At 39.0% G+C, this 25,168-nt stretch overlaps 3 protein-coding genes across 6 annotated transcripts; 2 read left to right on the top strand and 1 right to left on the bottom strand.

The window, feature by feature from the left end:
- Nucleotides 1–304: 304 nt before the first annotated feature.
- Nucleotides 305–5,676, bottom strand: rmdn1 (regulator of microtubule dynamics 1). Its single transcript, XM_051411130.1, has 10 exons — nt 5,436–5,676; nt 4,828–4,933; nt 4,513–4,597; nt 4,038–4,197; nt 3,744–3,833; nt 3,604–3,659; nt 1,800–1,887; nt 1,586–1,616; nt 1,291–1,424; nt 305–1,141 (listed from the first exon to the last, which is right to left on the bottom strand). The coding sequence occupies exons 1-10, from the start codon at nt 5,580–5,582 to the stop codon at nt 1,100–1,102; spliced, it is 939 nt and encodes a 312-aa protein (XP_051267090.1). The 5' UTR covers nt 5,583–5,676; the 3' UTR covers nt 305–1,099.
- Nucleotides 5,677–6,174: 498 nt separating this feature from the next.
- On the top strand, nt 6,175–14,059 carry LOC127369597 (copine-3). 2 transcript variants are annotated; one of them, XM_051411117.1, is made up of 18 exons: nt 6,175–6,290; nt 6,974–7,146; nt 7,350–7,529; nt 7,622–7,696; nt 8,175–8,246; nt 8,366–8,443; nt 8,519–8,608; nt 9,341–9,439; nt 9,540–9,623; nt 9,759–9,818; nt 9,956–10,089; nt 10,413–10,467; nt 11,221–11,272; nt 11,363–11,496; nt 11,799–12,032; nt 12,443–12,472; nt 12,935–13,058; nt 13,567–14,059. In XM_051411117.1, exons 2-17 carry the CDS (start codon nt 6,988–6,990, stop codon nt 13,052–13,054), a joined length of 1,656 nt encoding a protein of 551 aa, XP_051267077.1. In that variant the 5' UTR covers nt 6,175–6,290; nt 6,974–6,987; the 3' UTR covers nt 13,055–13,058; nt 13,567–14,059. The 2 variants fall into 2 exon arrangements, with proteins under 2 accessions (XP_051267077.1, XP_051267078.1); XM_051411118.1 differs by lacking the exon at nt 12,443–12,472.
- A 444-nt stretch (nt 14,060–14,503) lies between these two features.
- LOC127369596 (copine-3) lies at nt 14,504–24,912 on the top strand. 3 transcript variants are annotated; one of them, XM_051411116.1, is made up of 17 exons: nt 14,504–14,616; nt 15,556–15,748; nt 16,624–16,803; nt 16,983–17,057; nt 17,180–17,251; nt 17,595–17,675; nt 17,833–17,922; nt 20,033–20,131; nt 20,340–20,426; nt 20,636–20,695; nt 20,829–20,962; nt 21,111–21,165; nt 21,276–21,327; nt 21,852–21,985; nt 22,157–22,393; nt 22,484–22,598; nt 23,653–23,794. In XM_051411116.1, exons 2-16 carry the CDS (start codon nt 15,590–15,592, stop codon nt 22,592–22,594), a joined length of 1,626 nt encoding a protein of 541 aa, XP_051267076.1. In that variant the 5' UTR covers nt 14,504–14,616; nt 15,556–15,589; the 3' UTR covers nt 22,595–22,598; nt 23,653–23,794. The 3 variants fall into 3 exon arrangements, with proteins under 3 accessions (XP_051267076.1, XP_051267074.1, XP_051267075.1); XM_051411114.1 differs by lacking the exon at nt 22,484–22,598 and having other exon boundaries at nt 23,653–24,912; XM_051411115.1 differs by lacking the exons at nt 14,504–14,616; nt 22,484–22,598 and adding an exon at nt 14,631–14,689 and having other exon boundaries at nt 23,653–24,912.
- The last annotated feature ends 256 nt before the right edge of the window (nt 24,913–25,168 follow it).

Genomic DNA, 25,168 nt, shown 5'->3' with positions numbered 1-25,168 from the left:
AAATATTCCTTTAACAGCCCTGATTCTGGGTCAGAGTTATTAAATGAATATATGAAATATATCTGTAACATAGCCTTCTAATCAGCCTCCACTTTTCCACCACATTTTTCCCACTGATTGATTAAGATAATTTTTTTACGTGGGCTACAGTGTGAGATAGACCTGACTGAACATATGACGTGTCCTCAGTGAACTACAATAACAGGGCAGGTATACGCCTGCTGTTTTACCTCACTGAGACTGTCACCACCGACTCAGATATGAAAAAGCAGCCATTATAATAATGTGACAGCTGACCAGGATGTTCATGGTTTGGTTTATTAAATAACCACAATATCACACCGTCGTTCTGCCAGCGTTTACGTTTTTCAGTCGACTTCTGTGAGTAGTGCGTACCCAATGAACACAGGGAACATACTGTTCAACCCCTGACCTATCTGGAATAAAATGACTATAATCCTCAGATATTTCAGGTTACAATTTAACAGCACCTCTCTCTCAAATCTGATTCATCATTTGGTTAAAAGAAATACCTTCAGGTAGATTGAACACTCCACAGACTATCTTCTATATCCAGGAATGGATTCATTAAAGCTCAAAAGACAAACAATTAAGATCATTTTCATCTGAAGAAAACCCATCATTCCGCAGTCAATGTGTATACTTTAACATTTACTATAATATTTAATATTTACTATAACATTTATGTTTGATTCCAGATAGACAGATACAGCTTCGTAATGAAATTGGTTACATTTATTGAATGAATTTAAGAAAGTGACAATGTTCACCGTTTTCAAACATTTAGCCCAGCTCACCCCTGCCAGCTGTCAGACAAAAGCCAGGCATTAATAGATATATAGACACCATGTAGATCCTGCTTACCACTGCCATATCAAAAGCTGCATGTTGCAGCTTTGATGGTTGGACCTTATATCTCTTAAAGGCATTCTGTGTGCAAGGCCACTCACAGTTCTACTGTATTAGTGGTTATAAAATCATAGAAAGAAAACATTAGCATTTTATTTGCATGATAGCAAATATTAACAGCCCTAAAGTCCCCAAAGGCATCCTATTCCTCTCTGTGGTGATCACAGCTTCATCCTAGCTTCTTCAAGAGGTCGACAGCTTCTTTATGGACCTGCAGAGGAACAAATATACTGTAAACCCACTGAGTATGTTCACAGCAGCACGTACAATTCCTACATCTTCCTCACGGTTAAACTTTATTACATCTGGGTCAAGTACAAACACAGTAAATCAACAAGTTGGTGGTCTAGGTGTATGTACCTCTTTGTCTTCGTGTGTGTGAGGAGGGTACTCTTTTGCTTTGGTCAGCCACAGCAGTGCTTTCTGTTTGTCGTTCATGGCCATGTAGGTCTTCCCGAGCATCACCAGGTTTTTACTATAGAAGTTTGGATCAACTGAGAAAAAATATAGAAATGCACAGGACTGTGTGTAAGTTGAATACATTTAAACCTCTGAATAAAACATTTACAGGCACAGTGCTGTCTGAGTGTTTGAGCTGCAGCCAACAGGAGATCAGCAGCTGCCCCAGCGACTTTATTAGCATGCTGTGTTTTACCTTCTTCAGCTTTCAGGAAGAATTCCAAAGCCTGCAAGAGACACAGAAGCATGACTTCATTAACATGTGTTAAGATGTTTGTAATCCTCCAGGCCCAAACCAAAAAGTTAAGACAAGTAACATGTAATTTCAGCCTGAAGCTGAATAAACAGTCAACCGTTGAGCAGTAAGTAACAAGACAAAGAAAGAGTTGCATATGCCGAGGAGTCCTCACCTCCTCGTATGTGGACGTAGGCGGTGACGAAAAAATGACAGCCGCCACCTTGCGTTGATACCATGGCAGCTCAGCAAAAGCAAAGCACCTTAGAGAGTGAAAACATACAGATTTCCCTTAATAATAAAGCCTTTAAGCTCTAATAATATATCATTTGGCACGGTAGGGACAGCTTGGACATAAGGTCTGCCCTGGTAAACATTATAACTGCTAATTATCAGCATGTTAGCATTTCGCTCAGAGCATTGCTGTGCCTCACAGAGCTGCGAGCATAGACTCACAGGCTCCTTTTTAAAAGTGGTCCTTTATTCAGCGAAGTTCCCAGACTAGAACTGGGTGTTGTCTGCAACCCCTTCGCTGCTAGCACGCTCAGTCTGTTGAAGTTTTGATTACATCGGACAGTGAATGAGCGTGTACTTCCTGGTGTTTGCAGATCGCAGTGGATCAGAAAGGGCATGCAGAGTGGTATCAAAAGGTTTTTAGTCATTTCTATTCATTGTAAGTAAGAAAATGAAGGACTTCTTGTGGCACGCTACAGTTTTTTGCAGTGAAGTAATATCCAGTAAACACTAGATTAAAAGTGACTACAGCTCTGTTAACCTCCAGTGGCAATCAGGGGGAATCGCAACAACACTGACAAGAACATCTTTTTCTCCAAAACAACAAAAATATTATTCCCCTTTGAAAGAACATATGGTAACCATCTGTATCTTTAAGTCTCATGCAATTTTGTTTTTTTGCTGTTTCTTTCCATCTGGTTTACATGCAGTGCCGATTGCGTTCTCAGGGCCTCAAACAGTGACAACTGCAATATTTCTGCCAACACTTTCTCCTCTTCACCCTCATCACTGCCACCATTCCGACATCAAAAACACTTATTCCACCGCCAACTTCACTTCCTCAGCCTCCAGAAAGAGAGTTGTCAAATGTAAAACAGACTTGGCTTGTCTAAGTTTGTATCCATCAGAGCTCGATATATTTTTCCTCAGTGTCCCGCAATTCACCTAAATTCTACTTTCAACTCCCAAATTGTCCCAGAATGTCCCAAATTTTCCCCCCAAAAGTTTTTTTAAAATTTTATTTTACGTAATAAAAAAGTATATTTTATCGTTTTATTTCAGTAACTCGCATCACTTCATTGACTCACTCTGGTCTGCCATGGAAGTGCTGCTAAAATTATACCTGAATAAAACAATGAAATCAACCTAGGTGTTTGGTAACAGTCAGTTTTCCTTTAGTCACTGGTTGAGTTACTGTCTCTTTCATTTTGATTGATCAATAAATACATCACAGCAAACTGCAGTGCTTATGCAAACCTGTTTCTGATTGGTATACGGTGAGGGAAATGTACATACACACACTCAACATATATTATTATTTAGCCAAATAATCACAAACTCATCGTATATTTTTGAAGTTAAAAAAAGAGGGAAAAGATCAAACAAAGTATTTAAATACTTACAAGCTCAAACAAAGTATTTACATATAAGCTAAACTATAGGAACACCCTAATCCAGAGATCCGGAGAGAAAAAGAGAAAGAGAAGCTCAAACAAACCACACCTACTGACAGCCTAAGGCACAAGAGGAGAGGGAGAGACCCAGCACTGCCATTGACTGTGGTTACTCTGAACAGCCTGCAAGTAAATTAATTACAATATATTTCAATATATTTCTCACCTTTGAAAAAGTCTAGCAAGAAAGTTGTCGTCAGTACTGGCTCTCTATGGTTGATTTCATGTGTGTGTTAGCATGTGTGTGACGTAGAGCTTGTGCCCATGCCACAGGTGGAACTAAAGACTCACCAGTAACCCAAAATATGTAAGGAAGTGGCATCACTGGGATTGAGCTTGATGGCTCTCTAGGAAAAAGCACAGGTTTCACTTCAGAATACAGATAAATGTGATACAGTGATAATATGACATTGACCCGAATGTCCTCTCACCTCTAGATGTTCCCTGATGATGTAGGAATTTCCAATTTTCACCTTCACTCCCTCGTAATCCCCGACATCACTGAGACATACTGCGTACCACTGTGTGAGGGAGGGGAAGAATGTTGAGAGTTTGGACCTTTGTGCCTTTTTGAATATTTTCTTAAAGTTCTTTTAAAAGAAACTGTACTGTGCCATAATGGGTTGGTAAACTTGGAAACATCAGCAAGTGTAAACGCATGCTTTCTCTGAGAAACCTGTTGGAGCTGAATCAAAAGTGGCTCCTCAGTGAGACGACCGTCTTACTTTGTGCGCTGAGAAATTCTCGTCGTCTTTCTCCAGTGCCTTCTTCGCATATTCGAAGGCCTCAAACACCAGCTGCTTCTTCCGCCCGGCCTCCATGTTGGGCAGGAGGGACAGGTCACGAGACGCACGGGCCAGCCTCCACAGAAAGTCTGCATCGTCACTGGACGGACACACAACCACTCCCATGAGGTTATACAGATATATGTGACAAATTAATTATTCATTATTGTCCACCACTGATGTTATAGATGCAGTATTCATGGAAACAAAGTCAGAACTTGAGCTCACTATGTGTATAAATGTTTGACTTTGGTGACCTCTGGTGGTAGTATCACATAAAGGAACTGGTAGATGTACTAAAAACAATAAGCAGGGATAAAAAATATCACATAAAAAATATAATGCACCCAAACAGGACACATAAACTTCTAGTGACAACAGAGAAGAGCTGGTTATGGCTGCAGTTTCTCCTTACCTGTCCTTGTACTGCAGCAGCAGCTGGTACAGCTTCTCTGACTCTGCACTGCTGTACAGGTAGTCAGCCTGCTCCAACACCTCCTCTGCACGGACACAAAACACAGCAGCAAATTCACTCAGACATACGCTCATTTATTAGACTACACCTCAACTCTCTCTCTTTCCATTTTCCTTCACGCTGCCCCTAAAAGTTGTCATTGAAAGACAGTTTATTAATGACATGCTGATTAGGATTGTGGTATTGTACAACTAATACAACCACCAAAAAAACCAACATATTTGATCGATTTCTCACATCTTACACACCAAATACCTTTTTCCAAAGCGTGGACCACGGCTGAACTCTGCACTCTGTGATAAGCTTCATAACCCAGACAGGACAGCGTTGGGATCCCCAGGAGGAATGCAGCTCTTCCACTCTGCACCCAAGAAAGGAAATGACATAAAAGACAAATAAGGGAACTAATGAAGGGACAACTTCAGTTAGAAAGAGAGTTCAAACATAAAAACAAAGCATGCCTGGCTGCTGGCCATTATTCACAATGATCAGTCTCAGCTGAACCAAGGTAACCTGACACAGATCCCTGCACTCACCCATGGCCATTGTACGGTTTGAATTGGACCATTTAGATAGGATTTTAGCACTTAAACTAGAATTTAGGTAAATTACACACAGTCATCCTCATCCTCATCATCATCCTCATCATCATCACTAGACACCTGTTAAACTTTAACAGCTAAGCAGCTTTCTGATAGGACTGCTGACCTTTTACCTTCATTCGCTTTTACAATAACAGCCCTGTTCTTCTGAAGCGTAACTCATTCATGCGCTCGGGCATGTGTGTGCAGGTAACAGTGAGCAGGTTCATGCAGGATAACAACACTGTACCATGAGTGAGAATAAAATGAATGGTTATTTACAGTAAGAGCCGTGGCAGTTCTTCTTAAAGCGGTCCTGTAATAGCTGCTGGTTCCTCTGGTTCCTCTGGTTCCTCTGGTTCCGATGCTTTTGGCCCCAGATGTTGACAGTAAAGTGCTCACACACCGCCGCAGCACGACCCCGGCCATCCTGTCAAAGGTCCAAACGCAGAGTGATCAGGAACATTAGTGCGACGGCATCACGAACTGAGGGCCGTTCGCCAACACACACAGGGAGCATTCAAGAGTACACACACACACAGGACGTTGCTAAAGGTCAATAATTGGGCATGTTAGTCTCGTGACTTACACACATACATTATATGTTATTGTTAGATTTTAAAATATATTTATCTTCTTTTTAAAAAAAATCTTGAATCTTTATAATTTCTTTTTTTCTATTTTCCTTTAGAGATTAGTCAGCGTAATACATATACTGTGTGTATGCGACAAATAGACCTTTAAAACGTTTGTATACATATTCCCTAATAAAAAGACCATAAAGCAGTCTGCGAAGCCAAATCAAAACAGCACTTTAACTAAAGCCTTTTTGTTTTTCATCAGCGAGAAATAAGTTTGAAGGCAAAAACAGCACAAAAAGGCTGCATGTTACAGCGGTTAGCTATTTAATTGGTTTCTTGAATGCACCCCGGAGAAATGTGTTCTCTATATGCCGTCGGTAGGAAACAAGACCTCGTGAAGGTTCCGTCATTAGATAGCTAGATAAAGCTAAAGAAGTTAGCTAGGTTAGCTCCGCCCCCTCCGTTGTTCAGCTGTTCTTGTCACATAAACGTCACCTATTCACGTACGACCAGAGGCAGGACAAATATTTATATTTTTCAACAACTAACTAAACAGGTAAATATGCCTCAATAAGATTTTAACCGGTATGAAGAAACAATATATATTTATAGTGGTTGTTTTTGTTGTAGTGCTCCAGACATTGCCACACCCACCTAACGTTAACGGTAACGGTAACGGTAGGCTAACTGGTGCCCCGCTCACAGGTCTCAACCTTAGCATTTGTAGTAAAGTTAAAGGTTTAACTTAGTTCAAGTTTTCCTTTATGTCATTATCGTTATACATTTTTTAATTGGTGTCTCTATTTAGTGTTAATACTGGGTCTACATACACGGTCTGTTAAAGGGGCTGTAATAACCGTTAAAATGAGACCAACGGTAGCCGATAACATTACAACCTGTTACCGCTGTAGTCTGATAATAATACATGTAGTTGTATTACTAACACAAAAAGTAGTGGAAGATGTATTATTACAGAGTATTTATTTAAAAGTAGCAATACCATAATGTAAAAATACTCTTTGTCACCTCCTGTAAGTCCTGTAGTTATAAAGAATCAGTAAAAGTAGTTGTAAAGTGCAGTGGAGGAGAAATATAACGTTATATATAAAAAGGAAATATTTAAGTAGAGTAACGTTACAAATACCTCAAAACACTTGAGTAAACATACCACCCTCACCTCTCAATATTCTCAATATTCTGATTATGATTATCTGTGGTGCATCTATGTGGTTATCTTAGTACAACAAGCTGCCATGGCCTCAGGCGGGGCCCCTGGGCCAGGGCCCTTACATATTGCCACCAAGGTGGAGCTGACCATCTCCTGTGAGAACCTCATGGACATGGACATCTTCTCTAAGTCGGACCCTCTGTGTGCCCTGTACATCAACACTTCAGGCTCCCAGTGGTATGAGGTCTGTATTGGGTCACAGGAAGAGAAATCATAATGTTCAAAATATGTGTGTGAGTTAAGGCCTTAGTTTGAATAAGCAGACGTACCTGCATGTATTATTGGCACAGTAGTTGATGTTCTCTCTTATATATTTATTTATATTATATGTATTTGGCTTCTGATTTAGCCCGAGTCATTAGATTGGGTTGTTTTTTTGTGACTCAGTTTGGCCGCACAGAGATGATCCTGAACTGCCTGAATCCAAAGTTTGCCAAGAAGTTTATCATCGACTACTATTTCGAGATGGTGCAGAGGCTGAAGTTTTGCGTGTATGATATTGACAATAACACCTATGACCTGAGTGATGATGATTTTCTGGGGGAGCTTGAATGCACCCTAGGCCAGGTGAGCCACAGTTTATACAGTCTTTAAAAGAAAACGTTGGTTGTTCCTCCTCCTTTTCATTGTTCTGTGACACCGCCAGTGTTTGTGTCCAGGTTGTTTCTAACAGGCAAATGACTCGACAGTTGTTGCTGAAGGACAAGAGGCCTGCAGGTCATGGGACCATCACAGTAAGTGGACGCTTTGTCTCATTTAGGGATAAGCAATGCCTTAGGACATAGGACAAGCTTGTTTTATGCCTAAAACATGAACTCCATGCCACTGTGTGTGATCAAAACAGGCATGTACACATTTTTTCAAATCTGTTTTTATAAGGTTTTAGATGCTTTTTGGAATCATGATACTGTACCAAGATTTACAGGATCCTAGCTATGTTTGTTGAAGGAGGTCACTCTGTGATACAGGTGCATCTTGTGTTGGTTATGGTGACCTTTGATGTCTCTCTCTTTAGCATCATATCATTCTAACGGGTCACATCTGGGTTAGAAAACACAAACATGCTTTGTGCTGTTTACTGATGTGAATTCACGATTTCTGCATTTGAAATGGCAAAAAAAAATTCAAGCATTTATTTCTGCCATGTGGTCCAAAGTACAAAATTGCCCAAATCTTTAAGATTCAATTTATTTATTTTTATTTTTTAAATAGATCTACGCTGAAGAAATAACAGACACCAGAGTGGCAAACTTTGAGGTATCAGCCCGCAGGCTGGACAAAAAGGTACTGATGGTCATTTTAAACATTTAGGTCTGACATTTTATTTATCATTTTTACTGCCTTTTGATTTGCTCTTAATGTCTTGAAGTACTGTAAATTATGAATTGGATCTGTTTGTCCAGTATTTGTGGTGGTCCGATCCTTTCCTGGAATTCTACAGGCAGACAGAAACTGGATGGCAGCTGGCTCACAGGACAGAGGTAAACACATATTTACTAGCTGTTCATCCCTCTGCCTGCATAGTATTATTGACTCATCATCACATGTTTATGTAGGTGGTAAAAAACAATCTAAACCCGACATGGAGACCCTTCCGCATCTCATTGCGATCACTCTGTGGAGGACATGTGGAAAAATCTATAAAGGTATTTTTTTTCTTCATTTATTTATGTCAGTTAATATTCCCAGTAAATTGTAGTCCATTAACACAACCCCTCCCCCGAAGAATGCGCTAAGTTGTGAAAACTGTATATTGTTTGCTCCTTTTGATTTATTTTAGATCCACCTGATTGATAATGCTACTCTAACGTACTAATGATTCCTCCCGTGTAATTGCATTTTCTTTTCATCTTACAATGCTCCCAAACTTAAAGCAAGAGGGTGCTTGCGACCCAGCTGGATAAGCAATGTGTGTATGCATGCACAGTTTGTGACATCACTACGTAAAGGTGTGCATTTTTGCTCTGTTCTTTTTACTCTCTTTGCATGTACTGCATTTACATTGATAACTGAGAGTAAAATATGACTGATTATTTGTTCCTGTGAGGTGAGGTGTGACCTTTGTATCTTATTGGGGTTAGACTTATTATTATTATTATTATTGGACCAATGATAAGATAAAGCTTCCTTTCTGACCACAAACAGTTTTAATTATGTTTATATTCCATCCATGACCAGAGAGTCTTTACACCCTGACAGAACAAGCATGTCTCAGCACTTATTTATTAATAACTATCAAAAAATGTTAGTAATGGCTTTAGATAATCAACCTTAATTCACTCATCCTGTCCTGATACTTAGTTTACTGTCTCTGAACTTATTATGTGTTGGCTTTTATTTTGTCACCCAGTACAGGAAGTCTCTTTTTTTGTCTTCAGGTTGACTGTTATGACCATCACTTCAGCGGCTCTCATGATCTTATTGGGAGCTTTAAAGCCACACTTGCGGAGATGCAAATGGGAACGCATATTTCCCCGGTGAGACTTTTGTGTGTGTGTTTAATTCCAGATCTGCCAATAAATAGCCTGTTACTGTCATTTTAACTGGCATAAATGTGACTCGTGTTCTCGCTTGCAGGTTGAGTTTGAGTGCATTAACCCAAAAAAGTTAAAGAAGAAAAACTATAAAAACTCTGGGGTCATTTGCATCAAGCAATGCCAGGTAACGATTTAGAAATTAGGAAATGTAATTTTACTCATTGAGCTACTGCATTGGTACATCTTTTCATTAATGTCTAGACCATGCATTTTAAGACAAACAGAAATAACGCTGTTAATGCTATGTTTACCCTTTTAGGTGGTGAAGGAGTTAACCTTCCTGGATTATATTATGGGGGGTTGTCAAATCAACTTCACAGTGAGTTTGAAAATATCAAACACAAGATACTATTACTACTTTTAACTTTTATTTATTTTTATTATTTATGTTTCTATGTTTTATTTTATTTTATTTTTTAAATTAACCTAAAATGAATTCTCCCCAACCATGGCCAGATTGCCATTGACTTCACAGGCTCTAACGGGGATCCCAGCACTCCCCAGTCCCTCCACTATATAAACCCTGAAGGCTATAATGAATACCTGACAGCCATCTGGGCAGTGGGTAATGTCATCCAGGACTATGACAGGTAAATAAAGTTAACAGAGAGGAGATCTGCTCAACAACAAAAAAAGCCTCCTGAAAATCTCAAGACAGTCTTCATACATTAGATATTTGCCTAAATAATAAGAAATCTAGAATATTTTTCCATTTGTTTACTTGATAATATTTACCAAGCCAGTCAGATGTAATGTAACTTGTTATTTTCTATCTTCTGATTTTATAAACGTCTGCTTGCTTGCAGTGCTTATACACTAGAGGATTTAGTTTTACAGCTTTGATCTACTGACTGATGTGCCTTGTTTTCCCTTATACCTTCATACCTTCATTTTTTTCTGTCTTTCTGTGTAGTAACAAGATGTTTCCTGTCTTTGGTTTTGGAGCCCAGGTCCCTCCTTCCTGGCAGGTGTGAAAAAAGTCAAAAAAAACTTTAAAATTCCAAACTGTTGTAAGACAGACGTAACATCAGCTTTCTTTTATTGAAAGCCACTACCACTATTCCACAATACCCCAATTCACTATCTATGGAGTTTCTGAAAATATTAATAAACTAATTTGAACAATGACAATATACCAAATCAACATACATACAAAATAAACACATGAACATATTAATAGGTGGAATGAATTGTATCTTCTGTGCATGCAATAACATTTCAAGCACTCAACATGCAATCATTACATTATGATGAAAAATATATATCCATTTTTTTTTTCTCTCTCTGGCCAATCCGGGACCCGTAGATTCCTGCACAGCACAATGTGTATGGTTTCCACACCTATGTATAATTGCACACACTCAAAATCAGTTCAACAGCCAAATCAGGGTTAGTTTGAAGATATGTGATAGTTCCAGTTTAAGAGTGATTTTATCCATATATTTTGTCATTTACCTGCCTGGTAGTGTATTGTACTTTTAAAACTGCTTCATTATTGGTCTCTTTGTGATTTGATTTTGTGTCAGCAGCCAGGAAATGACTAATAAACTACAGGTTCCTGACAAGATAAACATTGAAGGACATAGGAACATTGTGACAAAGTTGATTGTTTTTTTCTGACGCGTTCCATTTTTAAATTCAGATGTTGGTGTAAAATTGTCACGGACTATATTCTAAAGCTTTTATATAAATATGAATCTATCTATGAATCTTGCTTTCAGGTTTCCCATCAGTTTCCTGTCAATTTCAACCCAGCAAATCCATTCTGTGCAGGTAAGTCAAAGACCGTGTTTGGCTGTTAAAAGTGGCTCAACTACGCTGCATTGATGCTACCTTATGCTCGTGTATGTGTGTGTGTTGTAGGCATAGAGGGTGTGGTGCATGCTTACCGGCAGTGTCTACCTCAGCTGAAGCTCTGGGGCCCCACCAACTTCGCTCCCATCATCAACCATGTAGCCTGCTTCGCCAAACAAGCTCTCCGCCAAAATATGGCCTCAGTAAGTAGTGAATTATTAAGTTTATTCAGTTTTCAATTTGAATGTTGCTTCTATCAAAACATATTAGGTTTATTGTGTCAAATCTAATGTATAAATAGATAAACATGCTCACACTGTTGCTTAGTTAAATTTCCCATGACAAAATTCAGCAATAAAAAGTGATGTTGTTCAGACACTGTAATGATGTATAAGATGCGTCCTAATGGTTATGTCACTTATACTGACAATTATTAAGCCAAACAAACTGGAAATTTGAACAATAATATAAGATCTTTGTCTTGTCTTTCTCTTTCCGTCTGCAGCAATACTTTGTGCTGCTCATCATCACAGATGGAGTGATCACAGACATGGACCAGACACGCACCGCTATTGTAGAGGCCTCTCGTCTGCCCATGTCGATCATCATAGTGGGTGTAGGCGGGGCAGACTTCAGCGCAATGGAGTTCCTTGACAGTGATGACAAATTGCTGTGTTCGCCCAACGGTGATGTCGCCTCGAGAGACATCGTCCAGTTTGTGCCCTTCAGAGATTTCCAAGTAAGCATCAGCATATACACTACTCACAAAAAGTTAGGGATGTTCGGCTTTCGGATGAAATTTCAGAATGTACATAAAATGCACTATAACCATTCCAGGTGATCTTAATTTGACCTTCTACTTAAATGCCCTACTTTCATGATATAATATCACTGTAGCATCAACTTTTTACATTTTCCATAAATTTCACCCGAAAGTGGAATATCCCTAACGTATATATACACCTTTATGCTTCTGTAACAGAGTTACTGTATACAGTATATGGGATATTTCTTTGTAGAATAGTTCATAATCCAGTACCAATTTGTAATTTGTATCACGTTTCAGTTTTATGTTAATTTTTTCAATTCCCCCTACTGCCCTCTGCTCTTCATATGTAACACTACCCTGCCCGCCTTCCTTCTTTCTAGCCTTCCTTTGATTTCATTGGTCAGCATAAGGTGAGCCCAGAACCATGCACTCTTTAAAGGGATGTTCAGGTTTTCTGAATTGGGATTGTATGAGGTACTTATCCACAGTCAGTGTATTACCTGTAGTAGATGGAAGTTGCCATAGAGCAGACAGGAGTCCTGGCACGAAAGCTAAGCAATGCACTGCTGTGGACGGGGGATGCAGAAAAATGTTTCTCAGGCCCACCTATAAAAACCATTATACAGTTTACTCTACTTAGTTTACTCTATGAATTATGGGCACACAGTAGTAGTAGTAGTAGTAGTAGTAGTAATATCACTTAGCTTCCATGTCAGGACTCCTGTCTTCTTTTCCAAACTGGTGGTGTGTTAATGGATAAATACCTCATACAACCTCACTTCAAAAAACACAAACTGACCCTATAATGTTAGCTAGCATTGTCCTAAACATGGATAAGACTAGCTCTTATTCTTGTAACATTGTCATTGCAGGGAAATAGCGTGGCCCTTGCCCAGAGCGTCCTGGCGGAGCTGCCTGATCAAGTATCTTCCTTCTTCAATTCTTACAAGCTGAAACCCCCTAATATGTTAAATGTTTCCGGCCCGTCCTAGAAAGGTTGGTTGAATGAACCTAAATACCTCATATTTACTGCTTATCTCCATCCTCTTTATGCATTTACTGAACGGAATGGCACAAATCAATGCCAAGAAATGAATGTGGATGAAAAAGAACACAATAAAAACACATAATTAACGTCAAATCCATAACTGTATGTTCAGTTATGTTTTAAATTTGACTTGACTTAATTGAAAGTACATAAAGTAGTGACCAAGAGACATTATAGCTCTGTATTGTGCATGATAACACCAAGCAATGAGAGCAATCAGAACTATCCACTACAAATGTAACATCTAACATGTATGGCTTTGTTGAATAAATGTTATTATTTCTTATTATTTCTTTGTATTATTTCTTGTGTTTTTTTTCAGTCTTTTCTCTGCTGTTATTGTGCACAATCTCTCAGTGTTGTAACCCCTATTTCACAAGTTTTGTGTCTTAATGTTGGAAACATGTGAGAAATCAGTGGGCTCATATAGTGTGTGGTGTGTTTTTGTCTGTCCAGGCAGTGAGCTGGGAAAGGGTCGTGGTCAGACGTTGGAAAAGGTTGCGTCGGCAGCACCGCCGCCATCACACTAATGTGACACTGTTCTTTCAGACCTGGTTGAAACGAGTACTGGTTGCTTCTGTACATGAGAACAGTTTAATTTTTGTATAAGATGATGTGATTTGAGCATGATACTTAATTTACTAAGTTTGAGCTTTGCCGTGATACTACATGGTGACTGAATTTAAGGAAATGTGTATTATAAATTAGTGTTAAATAAGTGCTTGCTGTACCCTGCTGTGAAAAGATATTTTTTGTTTGTCATAGCCTGAACTATGAACACAAAGATGTTGCGTCCCCTGTGACTGTGGTATTACTCTGATAAAGGGAACATTATGTTACAACTGGTAGACATAAGTCGCACCACAGTCCAATCATCTATCTAGCTTTCCAACTAAATATATTTCACACTGTATGGAACTGCCAATAAAACTAACATACTACAATTAAATGAATGTGTATTTGTAGTCTCTGTAGACTGTTGGGGGGTCAAGTTGGGTGGCTCATGCAAGATAATCCTCAAAACAACTTTCTGATTTCACCTTTGGAACAGGGGAATCTGGATGTTGGGTGTCCATGCCCACAGCACTGAACCCCAGTTCTCCTTGGTGCTCACCATGGTGGATCTGGGGGATATATTAGATATATTGATATATATATATGTGTATGCTCTGTTGATGCTCTCATGTCTGACTGTTACAGCTTTGACCAAATAACTGGCGTGAAGTCCAGATTGGAGGCTTTGTTTCTGGGAGTCGTCTTTAGGCCTTTGCATAATTGCTTAACTCTCAACGTGTACACAAAGTCTCTCCAAATCTGTGATATTAAATCAAATATCAAATTCCACTTTTATCTTCTATATATACAGCGATGTGTATATATAAAGATATTGCAACAGACGGACGGATGTACCTTTAACTGGAAACGGGCACCGCCCACCGCAGCTAGCTTCTGTTCATCGCTGCTATTACGACCAAAAACAGCTCACACATCTGGCTAGATTACAAGGTAGGACGAGCAAAGCTAAGACTGCTTTCGACATTATGTTTTCTCCGTCACAATAAACACAGAGATAAAAAAGGTTAAAGGTTTTCTTCGTTGCTAACTTGAGTGTGCGTGACCGAAATGTTGTAACGTTAACGTTAACGTACGTTTCTTCGTGTCATGTTACGAAAATTACGTTAACTTTAGGCGTTAGCTAACGTTAGTTCAAGTTAACGTAATAAAAAGATTTAAATACAAATAAATATAAATACCTGTTACTTTTTAACGTTATATATTTGAGTGACAGTAAGTAAAACGTAAGTTAACGTAACATTAACTTACGTTATATGGTTACATTTTAATTTGGTCCGTTAGTTTTCGTAACGTTAAGCTACGTTACGTTAACGGTTGCGCTGATGTCTATTCTCTTTAGGACAGATCGGATGAAAACACTGACTGTGTTTCCTTCATTATTCTGTGTTACTTTGTATCGGCATGTATCTACTACAGGCTTCCGCTAACGCTGGCACCGTTTGCCCAATTCAGGGGGTTGAATCTCCCGACAGCCCCACTGTATGGCACCGCCCTTGACAATACATGGGAGTACCCCGATGGAAAACCCCGATATTTCATTAACGTTATATTGAAACTAAAACGAGGCTAAGTGGATCAAGTGCTGGCAGATTTTACTAAACGACCCAAATGGACACAATTCTACTTTTCTTTGCTCACATGAGACTCAGATCTGAGTCAAAGCACTTTCATATGTGGTCCACATCAGATAGGAGTCTTTGTAATGTGACCTCAGTGTGAGCAGTCATATCACAATTCATGTGACTTTTATAATCATGTACTGGTAGGTCACTTCAGCTTAGATATACTGTAAATGTTTCACTCTGAGACTGACAGTGTGAACATAGCCTTTCCTGTTTGTAAGGCTGATTTATCTGTGTATGATTGCAGTTCCTGTGCCTGAGTGTGTGTTCTCCAGGCTGTGATGGCAGCAGTGGGAGCCCAGGGGCCAGGGGCCACTGACTGTGTGACCAAGGTGGTTATGAGCGTCTCTTGCGAGAATCTGCTGGACATGGATGCATTCTCAAAGTCGGACCCTCTGTGTGTGCTTCTCATGAACACTTCAGGACCCCACTGGACTGAGGTAAGGTTGTTCTACTAACTCATAACTGGATATTAAAGCCACTAGAAACCCACAATAGTGTTCTAGCTATTTAATTTATGGTCTTATGTGCATAATAGTAAGCATCTAAAAAATATTAGAAATTAGTTTCAGTGCAGATTTAATATTTTTTATTTATGTTTTTGTAAACTTTCTGAATTAGGTGCGGTTATGCTTGTTTTTTTACAAAAAAAAAAAAAAAAGTTAGTCGTGCCACCCAAACAGGTACAGCAAAACCTCTCTCCTCCGGCTCAGTCTGCCTCTGTGAGTTTGAGCCAACTCCAGTGTTGCCCAGTTGATGACATTCTGCAAGCGACTTATTCGGACAAGTAGTGAAAGTCAAATATATTGTAATTCATTCCCATGCATGCTGCATGGCTCTCCTGCCAACAGTGCCAAGGTCTTTTCCATCTCTAAATAGTTTGTTTGATCTCATATATCGGCTTCAGTTTTCTGTTGGAAAGGGCTTTCTGACGGCAAGGTAAAGCAGTGAAAATATTCCAAATATAGTGTACAATCAAAGGTACAGTGTGTGACATTTAGGAGCATCTGTTGACAGAAATGGAATGTGATATTCATAAATCTGTTTTCATTAGTGTACAATCGCATGAAAATAAGATAAGAATTGTTACCTTAGAATAATCCTTTTATATCTGCAGACACTGCAGGTTGCCTTCCTTGCATTTTTCCTATTTAAGCCACATTCACATTTATCCTCATCCTTAAGAAATTTGAAATATTTCCAGTAATTGGGAGACAATTGTGAAGTCAGATACCCCCACTGTATTTACTGTCAGTGTCAGTACCTGCTGTGAGTCTGAAAAAGTGCTTGAGTCTGGATTATGTATCTGTGTTAGATTGGCCGGACGGAGAAAATCAACAACTCCCTTAATCCCAAGTTTGCCAAGACTTTTGTCATCGACTACTACTTTGAGATGGTGCAGAAGCTGAGGTTTGAAGTGTACGACATCGACAGCGAAAACTGCAATCTGCAAGATGCTGACTTCCTGGGAGAACTGGAGTGTACCTTAGGACAGGTTAGCCCCTCTTTGGTTACCATTTATCATCACAAATGCTTATTCATCGTGTTTCTTTCTCTTCACTAGGGTTAAACACACTGGTCCTGATCATTTGAAGTGGTGGTGGTTCTGTGGAATCACTGATAGCTGCTTTAAGATAAGTCTCTGTGATTCAAAAAAGTGTCTTTTCTGTCCAGATTGTGTCCTCGAAGACACTAACAAGACCACTTCTTCGGAAGAACAAGACACCTGCAGGGAAAGGAACCATTACTGTGAGTTGCTTTCATTAAGATGGGCAGTGACATTTGGACGGTTTAAGGATATTGTAAGTGTGTTCCTTGGTGTATTTGCACTTTGTGATATTTTTAACACAACGCTGTCTCATGTTTTGCAGATATGTGCAGAAGAAAGGACAGACAACAGGGTGGTGCAATTTGAAGCTGCAGCTAGAAAACTGGATAAAAAGGTATTGATTACAATTGTACGTTTGAATTATGTTTAGGAATTCAGAAATATTAAGATATCGTTGCTCCAGAGCCGCTTGAGACTCTTTAGCCCCTATTGAAGTGAAAATTCAGAAATAATTTAACTCGTGTGACTTTTAATGAATAGAAGAACATTCAGTGATTTTCTCCTACAAGCTTGTTGACCCTGAAGGCAACATTAAGTTTGGAAACAAGTCCTGTTATCTGCTGCTTTTCAGTAACACACATCTATATATAAAAAAAAAGCCATTCTGCTAACCTTCAGCTCCTTCAATATAGGACAGTGGATGAAAGACTGTAATGTGTTTACTTGTTTCTCTCCAGGATTTTTTTGGCAAGTCCGACCCTTTCCTGGAATTCTACAAGCAGACAGAAACCGGATGGCAACTGGCTCACAGGACAGAGGTACACATATAAAAACCTCTTTGTGTACCATGCTATCTGGTTCAAGGATTCTTGGACTGTGCATGGGCAAGCACAGTCATAGCTAGAATGTGTATTAATGTTTGCACTTTATACATTTCAATGGTCAGACTGGTTTATGATTGCTGCTGTCATGCAGGTGGTGAAAAACAACCTAAACCCAACATGGAGACCATTCAGAATCCCTGTGCAGTTACTCTGTGGAGGTGATGTGGAGAAGTCTATAAAGGTACACACACACACACACACACACACACACACACACACACACACACACACACACACACACACACACACTCACTCACTCACACACTTGACTGCAAGGCATTGTGACTGATGATCGAGCTGCCCTCTGTCTATTTTCTGTTGTGCTGTATATGCAGGCTTTCTGTTGGGAAGGAATTTTGGGGCATCATAAAATCTAAAAGCATTGTTTTACCTGCTTTGGCTTATTTCATATTTCAGGCTGCTGTTTAGTAAAATCCCTCCTGTCTCATCCTGACTTTCACAGTGCTACCAAATGTGTAAATATATGTAAAAAGGTGACTGGGACTCTCAAAATTAAGGGTTTATTACCAACTGGTTTGTCTTTCAGCCGTGGATCATCTTTACTCAAAGAATACAAATAAGAAGAAGCAGTTGTTTTTTCATACATTAATTACAATTTTTTTTTTCCGGCCATCTGTCGTGGAAATCAAACTTCTTGAACATCAACATCAACAGCCAAAAACCCAAATTTCTGGTCATTAATGCGTTTTCATTGTCTTGTAAAACAATGGAAAGACTGAATCATGGCCACGGTGTTTCATGGTTTGCCTTTTCATTGTAAGAAAATACAAATAAGGAAATGTGTGTTAGCATTAGTTTATGTATGTTGTTTTTTTGTTCCCACCCTCTAACCCTGTGAAAGCACACTTGTCAGGAAGAGATGCTTTCCAGTCGACAGTGCAAGTGAGTTTACTGTCCCCACTGTGAGTGCTCTGCAGTGTCTGTGACAGGACAGGCCACAGTCCTAGACACACCTACATCTGTCTTAAAGGAATAAGTAGAATATTTGAGGGGTTTGGCACATTGGTCAACTTACCTGTTAAATCTGATGGCATAGTCACCAGAGTTGCTCCGTGTCGACAGGTTTAAAAGCTTATTAATTTAAGATATGCAGATAGGTCTGATGTTAGTTAATAAGTGAACAACGTACAACCAAATTGTACTGGCATGGACCTTTTCCCTGCATACAGGATATGAAGTTAATGTGTGATAGAAGACAGTGATCTCACAATATGTGTGTTCTTGTTCACAATAAACCTGGCTCCATCAGGTATTCAGTGTTAATGTTTTTAAAGCACAGGACATATTTCTCTGTCAATGCTAGCGGCCTGCAGTTATTCAGCACATTCATTATTTAAATCACCTGATGAATATTAAGTTGCGTATCAAGAAGTAAGTTAACCAATGGGACAATTTCCCAACAGGTAGACTTTTTCCGTTAAGATGGATCCCTTCTTTTAGTTACCCATGAGCTTTCTTAGCTTTCCATCCTGTAGACTGACTTTACCATCACACAGTTTGCTCCATGCTGTGTCTCTGCCTGTTTCCTCAACACTGAAGATACAGTGTGCAGATTCTGAGCAGGTACTCTGTGAATCTTGCTCTAAAGGAGGTAGTGGGACCTTTAGAAGCCTTGTGTGTGTGTGTGTGTGTGTGTGTGTGTGTGTGTGTGTGTGTGTTTCTGTTAGATACCAGGGTGTTACCTTACATTTGAGGCTTCACCCCTAAAGCATGCTTTTTAGGGATGCACAATATGGATTTTCTTTCAGCTGATACGATAATCGATAATTACCTGATGTATGTCTATTTTAAAATTCATTGTACACACCTGAGGAGTAAGTAAAGATGGATGATTAATATACTATAGCTCTGTTCTAACCATACGACATCACTATTGTTAACACAACAACAACAACAACAACAACCAACAGCAGGTCTGACTGAATTTTTTCTAGTGAAGTTAATTAAAAACTTCACTTACAGGCTTTCATAAAACATAATGCCTATGAACCAGTTGGCATAAGAATTCAAAATAACTTACTATTAATATCAACCAATAATGTATCGGCTGTCATTTAATTCACGATAATTTATAATAATATAAATATCCCATTATCAGTTTCCCATTATTAATTCTCTGTCCTGATATCGTACATCCCTAATGCTTTTATTTCATCTGCTTTGATGTTCACACACTGGTGGTAGTTAATCTCTTAAATATAAGATTATTTTCTTGAATCAAAGAGAATTGACTGGGTTTGTCTCTTCTCTGAACTGTCTGTGTTTCCCAGGTGGATTGTTACGACTACAACAACAGCGGATCTCACGACTTTATAGGATCCTTCCAGACCACACTCTCCCAAATACAGCAGGCATCACAGACATATGCAGTAAGCTTTTCCTCTTCGTTTGTTCGTCAGGTTTGCCATTTTCCTTAAGCATAGATGTAAAGAACAGATGCTGAAATACAAAAGATCTCTCCCACGTCGTATATCAAGCATTCAATGAAGCCTTATGAAGGTATTTATATACAGCGTATATACGATATGTATGTATTATATTCCTGACGCCTGTGTGGTGTGTTTGTGCTCCTCTCAGGCCGAGTTTGAGTGCATCAATAGTAAGAAGAAACAGAAGAAGAAAGGATACAAAAACTCTGGTGTTGTCATTGTAAAAAAGTGCCAGGTACTGTGGTTTATATTCTTTTTTCTTTCAGAACTAATTGTTTTCTTGGTTCACTGTATGCATGCAAGTGAGTTTGAAGATGGAAAAAATTAAAAAATGTACATTGTTTATACATTGTGTGTACAATATATTTTTTCGTGCTTTATGTGGTAACTTTAACATAATAATGGTAAATAGTTAAATGATTTTCTCCCTCCAATATTTTTTAGATAGTGAAGGAGTATACGTTTCTGGATTACATAATGGGCGGCTGTCAGATTAACTTCACTGTGAGTACTACAGTTTGTTCTCTTTTTACTTTAAGTATTTTTTTGTAATTACGTTTTATATTGAGAATTGAATGTCCTCAGGAATCGTTCATTATGAGGTTGTCAAAGAGTTATCTGATTTGATATTCTCCAGATTGCTATTGATTTCACCGGCTCCAACGGGGACCCCAAGTCCCCCATGTCCCTCCACTACATCAGTCCTCAGGGCTATAACGAATACCTGGCAGCTATCTGGGCTGTGGGGAACGTTATCCAGGACTATGACAGGTAAATAGCTTGTTATACAGAAAGTGTTATGTTGGTAATCCACCATTAGTAATTTAAACATAGCGCCAGAAACACCAGTAGTGAATGTTGTGTTTATGTAAACTTACTTTGACAGTATCGCCTACTTTGTTTCACTTCCTTTCTGCAGTGACAAGATGTTTCCTGCATTTGGATTTGGAGCCCAGATCCCTCCTACAATGCAGGTGATTGTTTGTGTTAGTCCAGACGTACTTTGATGTTCGTATAGGCTGTTCCTCGTCTTAGCTGGACGTAACTCAGGCCGTCTCAAATTAATAGTTGTTTGTGTTTGCAGGTCAGCCACGAGTTTCCCATCAACTTCAACCCCTCAAATCCCTTTTGTGCAGGTAATAATAGAGCGAATATGGATAACACTGCTGTTTTTAATGCACTTGACATGTAGGGCATTTAGCAGTCACGTACTGCAGTCACAGAACAGCAGCTGTGGTGTATTCATGCCTTTCACTGGTCTGGTTTGACACAGTATAACATGAGATTTCTTCTTCCACTTCAGATTTTGCATGGGATGTTCAAAGCATACATGGAAGTACTGCAACAACTAGTTGAGAAATTATAAACAAGAATAAACAGTTTTGATAATTGATTAGGCGTTGACGTCATTTATCAGGCAAAAATGGATGGTTGAGAACAATTGTACTTACAAAATCAATTACTGCTCTAACATAGTGTTTGTTTCAACATTTCACCAGAAACTTGTCCTTGGCCCTCAAATATATCATCATGTTGCAGTGTCCTTTTCCAATTCTGCTGAATTACATGGAAATATATATAAAATGATGCTCAACATGTCCTGCAAGACTTAGTTTTGTTCCCCGGTGTGTGTTTGTGTGTGTCTTTTTGTGGTTTTTAGGTATAGAGGGTGTGGTCCACGCCTACCAGCAGTGTCTGCCCCAGTTGAAGCTTTACGGCCCCACAAACTTTTCCCCCATCATCAACCACGTTGCCCAATTTGGCAGGCAAGCCATGCAGCAGCAGACTGCCTCTGTGAGTTATTGCACCAATCAAAGCCTTACAATGGTAGCTCTTGTGTGCAAACTGTAGAATGTAGATTTGTTTTGGAAGAAGGCACAATCAGGTCTTCTTTTCCACATAATAACAATCAGTGAAAACCACTTCCACTTAATTCATTTGGTTTCTTGTGTCAACGTTTCACAGCAATACTTTGTTCTCCTCATCATCACTGATGGAGTGATCACAGACATGGATCAGACACGCAGTGCCATCGTCAACGCCTCCCGTCTGCCCATGTCCATCATCATTGTCGGAGTAGGGGGCGCAGACTTCAGCGCCATGGAGTTCCTGGATGGAGACGACGGGAATTTACGCTCTGCTACCGGCGAGGCTGCCATGCGGGACATTGTGCAGTTTGTGCCATTCAGGCAGTTCCAAAATGTAAGCTATTTCATAACGCAAAGTCTTTGTAGGCGTGCACCAGCTAAGCACCTTTATAATGCTGAAATAATGCTGCACATCTTATTTCAGGCAGGCACTGCAGCCCTTGCCCAAAGTGTACTGGCAGAGTTGCCTGACCAAGTGACCTCCTTCTTCAATTTATTTGACCTGAAGCCCCCCAGCGATCCCAGTCCTTCCTAGAAATGTATGAGTACCCACAGCCTGACCCCATTCCCCTCTTTTTTCCATGCATTCCATCCAAAGCTGCATTTTTTTAAATGATTTATTTTCACAGACTTTTCTTTTGAGGCCTTTTAAGTATAGCAACATCTGTAGTGAGCACTCTTGCACTCGTTGTTAGTTGTTAGGCTTGGGAGGTATCAAGGTATTGTTGTGTACACAGGTATTTAGAAGGGTATGGTTTTAAAGGACCAGTAACATTAGTGGCACTCCACACTGCCCTTTTTAATAATCGCCCGTGGGAAGAATGAACATGAAAGAGTCTGTCCATCCTGGATTCAAAGCTCTCTTTTGGCTGATTTCTCTTTTTAGAGCATGCCATGTGCCTATTTCTCCGACTGTATCTAATCTCTCTAATAAGCTGCTGTGGGTGTATCTAACTCACTAAGTCCAGTCCTAGTGCACAGATTTGATTTGATTGGCTGTGTAGCACCACGTCACTGGTGGAAAAAATTATCTTTTAATACAAAGAGGTAGAATGACCTAAGCAGCTCCAGCTGTTCCACTTTTAGCAGAGGAGCAACATGACTGCAGGGTTGAGGAAGAGAAATTCCTCTATAGGACGTATAGAGTATGCACAGCTGTCGTTTTCAATAACCATGTAAACAGCTTACTAGGAATATTGTCTTTTTTGGAATAATATTTTGTTAAAACTGAGCTATCACCAATAGCTCAGTTTTTTTATTTTACACAAATACCGTCATATACCGTGTACCCTATAAAAAATAGACACCGCTCAAGGTTAGTTTTTAGTTCATATTCTAACCATAGAAACATTGGCAGTATGGTAATATGTGGAAGAGTCAAGTGTTGCCACTCTCAGTGTTGCACAGTGTGCTGTTCAGACCTCAGGAAACATTTATTTACTAATCAGAATTAAATCCATGTAATGATCTTTCTAACCGCCTGCTTCTTTTATTTGGTTGCTACAGTTAGTTCCCCTCCTACTTCCTGCTAAATCTTGTGTGTATATATATCTGTAACTCTCACCTTGTTACTCTGTCTGTTCTCCTCTTTAGTGCCCGCAGGAAATGCTTGCTCAGAGCGTCTTGGCAGAAGTGCCAGGCCAGGTGACGAGCTTCTTCAATACCATGAGACTGAGACCACCCCATGAGACCACACCGGTCACTGACCACTCAGCGTCAGCCCCTCCTGTGGATGTATCCTGAGGACTTGCTTTTCTCCTGAGTATGCCAACTCCAAATGCCCAATTATAACCCAAACTCTTGCATGGCGAGCATGCAACATCCAGTCATGTTATGAGTTGTAAATACTATGTAACATTACTATAAAGCCATAGTTAACAATCCTAATATTTGCTAGCATGTCCTTAACACTGATATTTAATGACTCAAGTGCCAGGATTGTTAACAATTTAAGTAATATCTTGTTTTATTGATCTGCACAGTTTTCTTAATTACCAGTAACTTGTGACACAAGCTCTTTGTTTTTTGTGGAACATTTGAGGCAGCTAATAACAGCCATCTCATTTGTCTGTCATAATGTCTACATGAAACAGCTGAAGCTAATGTGTTCTCCATATCTTTTCCTCCAGTCTACATATTGCAATGATCACTTGTTTGTTGGTTTTCAGACTTTCATGTTTCTCTGGGAAATTTTATTTTTATTGAAACATAGATCTTGAACAAATATATGGCTGTACCAAATACAGTGAAGCCAAGTTTACAAAATATATCCACATATAATGGATTAATACATTTGTTTAAATTACTATATTTTGTAGATTTTACACTACAAAGGCTATTATGTTGTGTCCTTGCTGCTGTTTTCTACTAAAGTCAGTTTCTGTTTTTATACTGAATATCACATTTGATTTGACTTACTGTTTGGTGCTTCCCTATGGGTGTTAAACATGGAGAATCCCTAGAATTAATTATCACCAGTAACAGTGGTGAGCTTGGTAAAATGCACGTTTACACAAATGTACATTAGAGAAAAAGAGGTAGTACAACTTCTAATTTTACTAACTTTCATAAAAATGGTCTAATACATTCACTATACATGTATATGTATTTGTGTTAGTTATTTGCACCAATCACTGTGGCTTTGCCTTATGTAATAAACTTTTACTGATTTTATCCGTATTTTATGTAAATATGATGATTTCCAGTGCAAGAAAAAAGTGTACTTAATCTACAGAAAAACCAGCTTCCACTTCAATATTCGTAAAATTATTACACAATTTGAAAGATTTGTGTTGTTTGTCCTCCTGTCTGCATCTCATGACATTAAAGAAATACTATGTGTATTTTCACAAAGTAGTGATTCATGTTCACAACCTATTTTGTGCATTCTTAAAATGTGTGTCTGTGTCATAAAGTGCATTATAAATGTACACAAATATGAAACTACATAGTGTTACTGTACTGTTACACAGATAGAGCTAGAGTACACTTTAATGTTTAAACGGAAGTATTACAATATCATCATCTTTACCTTGATGCCAATAGAGTGTAGTTGAAAAAAACAATATGTATATGTATCATTATTATTATTATTATTATTATTATTATT

Source organism: Dicentrarchus labrax, unplaced genomic scaffold (assembly GCF_905237075.1).
Source record: "Dicentrarchus labrax unplaced genomic scaffold, dlabrax2021, whole genome shotgun sequence".
NCBI lineage: Eukaryota > Metazoa > Chordata > Actinopteri > Moronidae > Dicentrarchus > Dicentrarchus labrax.
The sequence above is the reverse complement of the archived record's forward strand: the minus strand, read 5'-3'. Positions and strand labels throughout refer to the sequence as shown.

Bases quoted from the DNA above. Each gene is read 5' to 3' on its own strand.
- rmdn1 (XM_051411130.1), bottom strand. From the start codon at position 5,582: ATGGCCGGGGTCGTGCTGCGGCGGTGTGTGAGCACTTTACTGTCAACA. The intron at 4,598-4,827 runs GTATTTGGTGTG...GTGTCCGTGCAG, and splicing joins GGTCCACGCTTTGGAAAAAG to AGGAGGTGTTGGAGCAGGCT. The intron at 1,425-1,585 runs GTAAAACACAGC...ATTTTTTCTCAG, and splicing joins CTTCCTGAAAGCTGAAGAAG to TTGATCCAAACTTCTATAGT.
- LOC127369597 (XM_051411117.1), top strand. From the start codon at position 6,988: ATGGCCTCAGGCGGGGCCCCTGGGCCAGGGCCCTTACATATTGCCACC. The intron at 9,440-9,539 runs GTGAGACTTTTG...TCTCGCTTGCAG, and splicing joins TGGGAACGCATATTTCCCCG to GTTGAGTTTGAGTGCATTAA. The intron at 9,624-9,758 runs GTAACGATTTAG...TTACCCTTTTAG, and splicing joins TTTGCATCAAGCAATGCCAG to GTGGTGAAGGAGTTAACCTT.
- LOC127369596 (XM_051411114.1), top strand. From the start codon at position 15,590: ATGGCAGCAGTGGGAGCCCAGGGGCCAGGGGCCACTGACTGTGTGACC. The intron at 16,804-16,982 runs GTTAGCCCCTCT...TTTTCTGTCCAG, and splicing joins TGGAGTGTACCTTAGGACAG to ATTGTGTCCTCGAAGACACT. The intron at 17,676-17,832 runs GTACACATATAA...GCTGTCATGCAG, and splicing joins AACTGGCTCACAGGACAGAG to GTGGTGAAAAACAACCTAAA.